The sequence below is a fragment of the Macrobrachium rosenbergii genome, chromosome 7 (assembly GCF_040412425.1).
Source record: "Macrobrachium rosenbergii isolate ZJJX-2024 chromosome 7, ASM4041242v1, whole genome shotgun sequence".
NCBI lineage: Eukaryota > Metazoa > Arthropoda > Malacostraca > Decapoda > Palaemonidae > Macrobrachium > Macrobrachium rosenbergii.
Window position 1 is genome coordinate 15,410,444 of NC_089747.1, and position 11,914 is coordinate 15,422,357.

Sequence of the window (11,914 nt, forward strand, 5' to 3'; positions counted from 1 at the left end):
AATTGTAAAAGTAAATAAAGAGAGACTCCAAAACTATAAAGATAGGAGAAATCAAGGACGTGAAAAGGATGCATACACACGCGCACGCATATATATATATATATATATATATATATATATATATATATATATATATATATATATATATATATATATATATATATATATATATATATATATATATATATATATATATAGTATATATATATACATATATATATATATATATATATATGTGTGTGTGTGTTTGAGAGAGAGAGAGAGAGAGAGAGAGAGTATATAGTTACACCATATTCACTATTGCTAAAACAGCAGCAAGAAACAGATGGGATTCATTGGTTACATCTATATGCTTTAAAAAGTGATTGAAGGTTCTTTATGAGGTTTAGGGAGCCTCCCTTAGTTTATGGCTGCTGTGACTTATAAATCTCCCCCTGGTGGCTATAACCTTCCATTGTTCTAGAGGCAGTTTGCATCTTATGAAGTTAACCCCATTTATTTTTTGCCACTAACATTTATATTCGTGGTTCCATATGTCCTCCGTTATATAACGACATTAGGTGCCAGCCCCGTTAGTCTTTGAAATAATTGATTAGATTAAATACTTTGATTGAATGGAAACTGGTGTTGCACGAGAATCTTAGGCTTTCATTTTTACATTAGAAACAAGTTAATCTCCTCCTATCCCTTTCTATTTTTTACTTGAACCTTTAGGCCATGATTATGGCATTCATTCAGAAAAGGAAAGATACACAATAAATTGGTTGTCTCGTCTGTTTTGAGTAAAAGAAGGAGAGAGAAACGGCTATAAGTCTTGAATTTCTACCATATGATAGGCCAACTTCGTGAGACTTAGAATCTAAGGCTCGCCAGAAGGATATGTTCCTAGACCAGAGTAGAGAACTGGAGCAGGGTAAAGTAAGAGAAGTTAGACAGCTGAGCTGGGGTCGATGGAAGGCTGTCCCAAAGGACCTTTAGCACCCCTTAGGCATGACATTGTGGGTGACATCCCCTGTGGATAGTTTTCACTAGGAATTGATGCAGAGAGACAGGAGAAACAGCAGCGCCGAAGATGAGCAAGAGTATAGTGGGAAATTTTATCAATTTTTCTTTTCTCTTCATTACCCCACTTAGAATCTCGCTGACTCTGTCCTGCCCCATGAACTTGAAGTTGTATCCACTGGACACCCAGGTGTGTCAGCTTCTGATGGCTTCCTGTAAGTACCTTTATTCGTGTTACTATTAGATGATTATTTTTTATGTGTTTCATCTCTAGTGTTGCTAACGTAAATCAAAACTGAACGGTAGGATGTTTAAATAAAAGCTAGTGACAGTTTTGAGATGTTTATATATTACTACTATCTTTTATCTAAAAATGATTTATGTTTAATGATTTTAGCATTCAGGGCAATGTTTATTCTTCAAAATAATTTCTTCCTTTTCAGAGTTTTATCGTTTTCCATTAACTGTTACAATACATTCAACTGAGCAATTTCTAATTTATTTTGCTGTCGTTTTCACGCTTGTACCAGTATAAGTATGATGTAATTTGTTTGAATATTTTTCAGCACAGTACTCTGTAGATAGCATTATCAAATATTAACGTTCACGTTAATATTTGCGTTAAATCGCTCACTATGTAGGAGATTTAAAATTCAATGCTGATCATTCGAAATATATATAATCGGTGAAATGCAAATCTAATGCAACATCTTTTTTGTTTCATAGATGGATGGACAACAGAGGACCTCCTGTTCCTGTGGGAGAAAAATGAGCCCATCCAGGTCACCAAAAACCTTCACTTGCCACGTTTCACGCTCGAGAAGTTTATACCTAAATACTGCAACAGCAAGACTAATACAGGTGAGTACATGGGGTCGTTTCATGACTCTTCTTTGAAAGCAGATTGATGTGAAAGCTAGGTACTTTTTACTCTTGTGAAGGACACGTAGATATTTAGCAAGGCATTTGAACTGTAATGAAACCAGATGGATATCAAGCAAGGTCTGGTAACTTCTGAAAGTAGAAGGATGTCCAGCAAAATGTTTTCATTTCATGTGAATCCTCTTTAAAATAGTGCAGCCAGCAACCAAATTCACGGAGTTACAAAGTCAAATATGTAGAGCCACAATTGAAGTGTCCTGTATCTCAGACTACATACAGGATCCTTTACAGGGATATGTGTCTTATTAGTGTCCTGCTTATTCCAGATTATGGATGAGACCACTTATTTGGATTAGGGTATGCAGTATTTATTGATTCCTCCTCTTCGCCTTAAGAATACAAGCTAACCAGTAGAGACAGATACTACAGATTTTCATGTTTTTTGTTTGAGCTAGATTCCGCATTATTTCACTACACGCCATATTATGCTGTTGGGGATAGTCGCTACCTACTTGTCACTGAAAATTGAAAATAAGACTATCATACATACAGACATTACGTATAATTATATATATATGTGTGTACATACATGCATACATACATACATTCATACATTCATATATGTGTATATGTATATTTTTACTTGATTACAAATCCTATTTTTGTGTTTCATAAAATGACAAGTTTCGTGATAAATATTCTGTGAACGTCCTTTTCCTAATGAAATAAGGAATCCAAAGTCAAAAGACAACAGAATTTTAATCTGAACGAGGGGTGTCCATAGAAATCACTTTTATATGCAAAAGGGGAAAGAAATAAAAAAATATTCATAAGGGGATAGGCTACAATGTTGCTACGCCAGTGTTAGTATACATACATACATACATATATATATGTGTGTGTGTGTATGTGAATTTTAGTCTTGCATACGTACGACCTTTTATATTCACAAATATTAAGCCATGAATATCGTTTAATATCGAATTCAGTACACCTTAGGAATAACTTATACCCAATATTAAACGATATTTGGGGCTTAATATTGGTGAATAGTTTTAACATTATATATATATATATATATATATATATGTGTGTGTGTGTGTGTGTGTGTGTGTGTAATTGTAATAGCCTTTATTCCCTCTTAACTTCTCAAATTCATCTCACGTTTGAATACGCTTTTCACTACCTTAGATCTAAATGCAAGAAATATCAGAATGACTTCATACATCTTGCATTTGGATCTGAAGTTATGCAGTAATAAGCGTATCCAAAATATGTGAAAAATTCGAGAAGGTGAGAGGACATTGTAACTATTACAATTACATACGTATCTAGTAAAAAGTGACAAGTGTGTATATATATATATATATATATATATATATATATATATACATATATATATATATATATATATATATATATATATACTATATATATATAAACATAAGAATGTTTATTTTAGTAGCTTTTGCCTTTCATTTTTCTTACAATTTCCTAAAACATTCCAAAACCCCAGTTCTTCATCCACCACGAGGATGAGTAGAGAACCAGTAAGTTCATCCTGCATGTGACCCATTGACACGATAATTCCAGGCGAGTACAGCTGCCTCCAGGTCAACCTCATCTTCAAGAGGGAGTTCTCCTATTACCTCATCCAGTACTACATCCCCTGCTGCATGCTGGTCATCGTGTCCTGGGTGTCCTTCTGGCTGGACCAGCACGCAGTGCCCGCTCGGGTTGCCCTCGGGGTCACCACTTTGCTCACCATGTCCACTCAGAATGCTGGCATCAATCAGAGTTTGCCTCCCGTGTCCTACACTAAGGTCAGTAGCAGCAATTCTTTTGTTTTCGAGTGTGATTTGAATTTATTTTTGAAGTGAGTTTCTTTTTTATGATTTCGTTTGATTTCGGAGCAGGTTACATTTATGGATGGATTTTAATTTTGGAGTGATTTCTCATTTTTGTTAGAATTTATGTATGGATACTCTCACTTTATTTGAGTTTTGTTTTGGAATACTTTCTGTGTGATTTCGGTTAGCATGGAATAGAGATTCTATGTATAGTTTCAGTCTATGGTGTGAGTTTATTTTCGGAACAGACTGTAGGTGCTGGTATATATTAAGGAAAATTTTTACAGTAAGTCAGTTAAATCTGATGAACCGTTTCGATTGTTCATACTTATTTTAAAGAAGTACTATATAATTATGAATCATTTATTGTGTTCATGGGAGTAGTGGTGATTGACCGTATAGTTGACTTTATTATACTCGTACTCAATTGACGAGGGACCAAGTGAATCTGTTAGTCTTGCGATTTGGTTTTATTTTTATTCCTGTAGAGATGAATTTCTTTTTCCTTAATGTTACATTTTATCAAAGAAATTTTTGCAGACATTAAAGCCAGCAGTTGAAACATATTTAAATACCATAAGACAAATATTGTCACCTTTAATGAAACCAATGCAAGGCTGTAAATTGTCGAAGTTAAGAAAAAATACTTAAAACTGAGGTAATGTCATAACAGAGCAAAAAAGCCTAGTACATTTAGGGGTATTGAACGCAGTACAAAAAAAAGGAGGCAAAAAAAAAGTAGGAAGTAGAGATACTTTATTAAATCATAACAAAATTAACGCTTTAATGAAATGTGCTAACAGATTTTTATGGGCACGTACTACAAGTATGATATCTGTAGGGTTGGAACTCATTCTTTTGCTTGTAAGTTTTCTCCATTTTGTTTACTTTTATCTTGGGTTCTTGGGCTGAGTAATGGTACAAGTGCCCAATCTCAGCTACTGTCACAAAAAGCTACAGTGCAACTGAATTATTGCTTAATTTATATAAGAATTATCTGCAACCATTCACTTGCTCTCCTACAGGCCATAGACGTGTGGACGGGCGTCTGCCTGACCTTCGTCTTCGGAGCCCTGTTGGAGTTCGCCCTGGTCAACTACGCTTCCAGATCAGACATGCACCGCGACCAGTACAAGAGAAACCACAGGCACTGGGAGGAAGAGACGCACGCAGCCTGCGAGGCCACGGCGAGCCGGATCAACCGAAGACACTGGGACGAGGACAACCCCTCGGCGTGTGAAGCGGCGTCCATGATCGCCTGCCCTCCCGACCGCGGCGAGGGGAGCTACGGCGGCCACAGCAGGGAGTTCCACCACGACAACTTACACTCCCCGGATAACGATGGGCGCATTCCTGACTATCACGGCATCGTGAGAGAGAGGGTAGGTGGATTTCGGAGGTGCAGTGCAAAAAGATTAGAATAAAGCTCTCCGCTGAAATGAATAATGATGAAAATGTATATAAGTTTTTACGTAATGTTCACTGATCATATCAAGAGTTTGTGATGTGTGGTGTCGTGTCACATGTTCATTGATTATATTAAGATATTGTGATGTCTTGTCCCGTGTCACATTGGATATCTGTAATTTGTGAAATATATGCTGTTTATCGTGGCAGTTATTATGAACTATAAATAAGGTGATTTTAATGTTGCAGATGGAAAATGGAGTTCCAGCATTTGCCATGGTGAGTGCTATTGTCATTGTAGACATTTACAAATTTATATAGAGCACATATTTGAAATCACATTGGATTTTGTGTCTAAGAGAATGGAAACTAAAATTAATTTTGCATGATATGACTGTAAATATGATGTTTTATCTTTTGTACTGCATGGTCCCCTTTTACAGCATTCCTTTGCAGACGAAGCAAGTTGGGTTTTCAAATTTAAAAGAAAAAAATTATTAGACTTTTTGCTACGAGAATAGAAGCTAGAGATGAGCGGAGACTTGTGGAAGATAAAGCAAAAGAAAGGCATTGGGTGGAATTTCACTGAGGGCCTTTGTATCACGTGGCGTTGGAAGCGATGGTGATGATAATGAGACTCTACAGTGCATCCCAGACATTTCTTTTTCCTTTTGATGACCTTTATAACGTTTTCATGATAATGATTTTTTCATTGTTGTGGTCACACGGTCTTTTTAACGCATTGATTACTCTTGGTGGATTTGGTCTGTTGATCGCCCCAGTTTGTACTGTATATTTAGTTTAACACCACAATATCAACTCGAGAACATTTTATAATTGCTAAACCACTTATGCAAACCTCATTCTTTTATCACCGTTGTCGTTCAGATCTCTTTAAGACAGTAAGGAGAAAATTTTATTAAAATCTTTAAAGAGAGGTCTACCTAGATTTCGGCAGAATTTGTTTGTCCAGTTTTACAGATTCCAGTCTGTCCTTGATACAAGAAAATTCAGCTCAGTGTATACTAAGGCAAAAAAAATAAATAAATAACACAATGAATCCATTAAATGGCTTTTCTGGGTCGAACTATAAATTTGTGTCTGTGCTTAGGGGTCGCTTAAGAACCCTAGGTGGTGCTTGGGAACTTTCATTCCTATGCGATCCTATTTTGTTTAATATTTTGGTTATTTGTTGTCAAGATTGTTCAAGACATGCAGGGTCAGAGTCCAGATGCGAATAAAAATGATAAAAAAAGTTATAATAGAACCATAGAAACGATTTTAAAGGTCATGTTCAAAGCTTCAGTAATAAATGTTGTGTGATTTATTGCATGGGCTGCTCTCCGTGTGCTCGAAATTACTGTAAAACTAATGCTCCAGAGTGACAGTATCTGGTAAGGCGTTAATTTTGCCCCTTGTGCAAATATTGATTCAGTGTCCTGAATAGCAATTTTTTATTCTTAGTTTTTGATGCTGTAGCAACGTTTTAATTGACCTTATTGTTACCTTTATTCTTGTGTTTTAAGCGTCATTTTTATAGATACAATAGAAGACCATATTGATGTTATATTTGTAATGAGGTGGCCCTTAGATACTTTTCGTTTTATGAAGTCGGAAGGTTTTCTGGAGCGTAATATTCTTCGAAGAATATGAAATATTTCATGCTTAACCCATCAGTATTTTATTTTAACCGTAATTTAAAGTATTTCCAAACTGTTTTTGCCAAATAAAGATCCTTGACAAGATCATACTTATTCCCAACAGCGTCCTCTGGTGCCACCATTCAGAGAAGGTGGACCACACGGCTTGAGATCCTGTGAGGTCCATCTCCAAGGGCCTTCCGCCAGCTGCTGGCGCTCTTGGCTGGCCAAGTTCCCCACCAGAAGTAAGCGCATTGACGTCATCGCCAGAATCACCTTTCCCCTCATCTTTGCCCTCTTCAACGTCGCCTACTGGAGCGCCTACTTATTCCGGGAGGAGGACAAGCATCGCTGAAGACAGACCTCCCGGGATGACCTTAAACCCAGCTGTTTTTATGTTACTTACATTATTATTTTTATAAGGAGGCAGAGATGACCACTACAAAATGTCGTGTCCTGTTCCTTTTTGCATGTTCGGAAAGGTAACGGAGAGAAAGGGAGAGAGAGAGAGAGAGAGAGGGCTTACCTGACTATCGTTAAGTATTTGGTGTGTCATTACAAGAGGGCTTTTACAGACATGTTAGTTTTCTCAGACTTCCAGTTATACTCAGACAGGGTATAATACCAAGCCCTTATACTTTTGATATGAGATTACCAAATCACCGGCTTATTTTTGCACGTGACGTCATCCACTAAACGATGTATACAAGGCTTGTTAGAGGATAAGAATTGTGCTTGAAGAGTTATTAGTCATGTTTCTAGGAGTAAGAAAGTAAAGTGTATGTATGACGTGTTTTTATCTATATTAAGGGTATATTACGAGCTTCTCTTTAGCAATGCAGATTTATTTCCATTATTTTACTGAGAGTACAGCGTTCACTTTATGGCTGTAAACCAATATTTTACTTTTCAGTAGTGGTAACTTTTTTTTTTTTTTTTTTGCAAATGCTGTTTTTCGTGCAAGCAACCACTTGATTATAAAGTAATGAAAATTTGAAAACATGAACAGTATGGAGGTGCTATGGATTTCAGGTTTCAACTTTAGCGTAAGTGTGATGGCATTCATTATTATGTCTGAGCGTGCGTTTGTATAATCTACTTGTGAAAAACCTAGATTTACCCCGCCCCAGAAAAAAAAATTGAATATTAATTGGTTTCACAATATTTGAGGAAGGAATGCTTTACAGTGAACGCAAGACAAAACATATCAAATTGAAGGAAATTGATTTACTGCAACGTGATAAATTGTGGCAAAAGTGTTAAAATAGTTACCAAGATGCTCTAGCGTCATTTGAATTTTCCTACTCAAATACAGTACAAGGGGATAATTTGCATGGGAACCTAATTACTCCCTGTCACCTAATTTGCCTTTCACAATTGAAAAATCCTAGCTCCGGGTCCAGACTCAGAACCTCAACAGAGTGTATTATAAAACTTGTTCCATGAAATATAGACGTTAAAGTAACCTAAGAATTCCGTCTTTTAGTTTTCATCCAAGCCTGCCAGTCGCCAAACAAACAGGCTTCCAGAGAGTCTTTCCCCACTGATATTCATGGGACCTTATGCCGACGACTTCTGACCCTTCATGTTTGTCACCATCCACTTACAGACCAGTCCCCACATTGCTTAACTTTGCTGATCGAACGACTAATATATAGAGACAACATTTGCTTGCAAGATGATTGCAGTTTTATAGCTAACATTCGTGTAGCTGAAATAACGTTACGAAAAAAGGCCATTAGAACTGTTCATACCAGATAAATGTACTCAAGGTTTTTAACTAGCTGCATTTATTGTACATGATTTTAATCATGTCTACTTTATTTTCTTTCTTGTAGAAACCTTAATTTGAAAAAAAAATCATATTTATATAAGAAAGAATCCATAACTGATGAGTGCATGAGAATCATATATGTAAGTACCGATGTAATGATTGCTTCAGGTACTTGTGTGCAAGATGAGATCTAAGCTAGCAAATCTGTCGAGTGCACTCCGCACTGTTCAGAATCGTTCCACCTCCTTTCGTGGTTGTTTGCATGTTAAAATATTTTCATACGAAAATCAAACTCTAATGGTTGTGGGTATCGTCCTCAGTAAAGGTAGGCCAGTCAGTTCTTCCAACCAGCGATCTGGAAAATCTCTATTTTCTTTGAGGCACAGGGAATCCATTTGTTTATTTTGTGCATTAATGATACTTGCAGACGCTTGCTTTGTATTGAAAATCCTCTTTGCATAAATCATTCTCCCATATACATGTAAATACAGTACCCAGGGTAAATCCAATTTTTGTAATGTTAAGTGTTATACAGCCTTGAGAGTTGTCTAGAGCGCTGCATGTTTAGTCAGTAAGAGGAATCGTGTCCCCATGGCATCTGAAGCAGACAATCAAAGGTCATTACAGTGACCTCTATAGCTTGAAGCAAAATTAGTTCATATAGTTTGGAAATCGATTAGATATATCGCTAAAATGATAATAATTTCGATGTGAAGGATGGTCACATATATCTATCTGAACCTCTTGATGAATATGAGATATAGTATACTACACTTGATATACTTTACTTCATTTGACAAGCAAAGTTTAGATATATTTTGTCATTGTTTTTTTTATACCAGATGATGATTCATTCTTAGAGTGTCTGTGCTCCACAGAGTATAATTTAGATATTATATTGTGCCATGATTCGTATTGAGGGAATATATTTTTACATTTTTATTACAAATCTTAATGCCAAATGTCTGAAACATCTAGATAGTTACTGCTAATCATGTAGAGTCTAGTTCACTGTAATTTATAGTCTGCTTCATGAAATCTTCACCTTTCATGAGAATAATTCAGTTTTTCTGGTCACCCTAAGGTAGGAATACAATTTCAGTTAAATTTTAAACAAAACGAAATTATTATTATTAATATTATTCAGAAGATGAACCAAATGTATATGGAGCGACCTCACAGGGCCATTGACTTGAAATTCAAGGTTCCAAAGAATAAGATGTTCAGTTGAAATAAGTAACAGAAGGTACTATGAAATACAGGAAGAGTAGACCAGTTATTAGAAAATAAAAAAATAATAAATAAGTAGGTAAAAATGTAAGTGAATCATAAAATACAAGGAGAATTGCCTTACGATAGAAATACACTGCGTCCTCGCTTGAACTTTTGAGGTTCCAATTGCACATCCTCAGGGAAACTGTTCCACAGTCCAACTGTGAGGAATAAAGGACCTCTGGACCTGAGAATTTGTACAGCGAGGCACATTTAGTATTACCGGTTGGTGCTGCTGTTGAGCAAATTTGGTTCCTTTCGGTAGGAAAAAACGATCAGGGATCAATTTTGAATGGCAAAGATCCCTGTTAAAATCCAACTGAGGACAAGCTGACGAGGCATAACGTTTGCGTGCAGTGTGACTGACCCAGTACATGTTAGGTTGTGTGATGAAGCCGCCTCAATCATCGTTTTTATCTTCATTTTTTTTTCGCGTGGACTGAAAGTTCATTTCCCTTGTCTCGAATTGGGACCGAAGATTGTTACACTGCGAATATAAGTCATGAGGTAAAGATTGTACAAAGTAGATTAATAACCAAATTCGTTAATTATGAGATTGAATCATTTCGAAGACAGACACAAATTTTGGGGATGATTATGAAAGTTGTCTTGTGAAGTAGGTTGGTAGTTCATAAGTGGTAGCATTGTGTGAAACCCTATGGAACAAATAACCTCGTTTTTTTTTATCTAGCACAGGTCTGAAAGACAAGTTAGGAAGGCAAGAAGAGTGGCTCCGAACCGTGAAATAAATTAAAATTACGGCCCTACTGGATACAGTCTAAAAACTTATAGGGTCTCGTGTTTTCATAATTGACGGTTATGAAATGTCAGTTGTATGCTTTTATTTCTGTTCAGTATTATAAAATTAGCATATTTAGTTTTTTATTTGAATAAATATTTATGATTAGAAATAGTTTCGTTATGTACATTTGTTAATTCCAAAGAAATTTTTTATACAGCGCTGTTTATAGGGTTTGCTTACGAAACCAAGCTTTCAAATATCCTTGCTCGTAACCGTGAAATTACATCTAGTCTGAACCAAAGACTATGGTCTGAACGCCTCACTTCCAAATCTGAATGACCGAGTTATGTCGTTATGTACTCAACAAAATAGCAAGCCAATTGAGAGCATATTCGTCGAAAAGAAAGGAACTGAATTTCCGATAAAAAAAAAAGCATGCTAAGAAAATATAACGGAAACAGGTAAGTTGATGTAAGAGGTGCTGTTATAAAGGAAACCCGTCCGCCAATAAGGTTAACCTATTGACCTTCCGCTGTGCATCGAGTGTTTCAGTAACAAGTTGCGGTAAAGAACACCATATCAATAGTAAGAGAACGAAAGACTTGCTAATATTTTACTCACAGACAAAGGAAAAATTGAAGATGGGGAAGTTTTCCAATAGCATAAAGAACCATAAGGGTATTTAACTTGAAGTTCAGGAAAGAGAATGCTTATTACTAAGGCAAATCCCTACAAGTCAACTGAGCCTACCACCACGACTACCAGGCTCCGTCTCGTCCAAGGAATTGAGGCCCTCGGTAAGTTAGGGTATGTTGATGTTATGAAATCTGTTACATCCTATTATAGATTACTGTCTTGTATTGCTTTCTGCGCAGCGAATTATTCTGAATGACCGTAATTAACCTGTCCAAGATGGAGTCTTGCAAACAGCGATCGTCACCCAAATAATTAATTCACTATTGACTCTACCATTTAAATTATGAATCATTCCTAAGGTTACTGACCGCTGCTGTTGAAGTTGTGTTCTGTTGCTTAGTAGGCCACATGTTACTTTTCAACCTATAAAACTGGGGAAAATATTTTTCTATAACCAAATTTCTCACGTGTATTTTTTCATTTGTATTTAACGAATTTGACTCATTTCCATAGCAAAGAGCATAGTTTAACTCAAGACCTCTTCCCAATATATCCACAATTTTGTAGGACTTACGTGAGAAGCCATGACGCTTGGGCGTAGGGAAACGATAACGAAAGTGAGAGAGCATCATAGCCCAACCTTCCCTTGGCCTAACCTAACTTACGTAGCTAGATCCTAACTGACCAGGGGCTTCCTCCGAACGTAACC

At 36.4% G+C, this 11,914-nt stretch overlaps 1 protein-coding gene across 5 annotated transcripts in view; it reads left to right on the forward strand.

Annotated features, from left to right (window-relative positions):
- Positions 1 to 9,758, forward strand: part of LOC136840157 (glutamate-gated chloride channel-like) — a 500,113-nt gene extending 490,355 nt beyond the window's left edge. For 3 of the 5 annotated variants that reach the window (XM_067106604.1, XM_067106606.1, XM_067106607.1), the window contains 6 exons: positions 1,135 to 1,217; positions 1,729 to 1,863; positions 3,478 to 3,707; positions 4,760 to 5,116; positions 5,373 to 5,420; positions 6,906 to 9,758. In XM_067106604.1, the coding sequence (XP_066962705.1) occupies positions 1,135 to 1,217; positions 1,729 to 1,863; positions 3,478 to 3,707; positions 4,760 to 5,116; positions 5,373 to 5,420; positions 6,906 to 7,136 (1,084 nt within the window). In that variant the 3' untranslated portion in view covers positions 7,137 to 9,758. The remainder of the gene's footprint in view (positions 1 to 1,134; positions 1,218 to 1,728; positions 1,864 to 3,477; positions 3,708 to 4,759; positions 5,117 to 5,372; positions 5,421 to 6,905) is intronic. The other 2 variants (XM_067106605.1, XM_067106609.1) reach the window with 1 other exon arrangement.
- Positions 9,759 to 11,914: the final 2,156 nt, after the last annotated feature.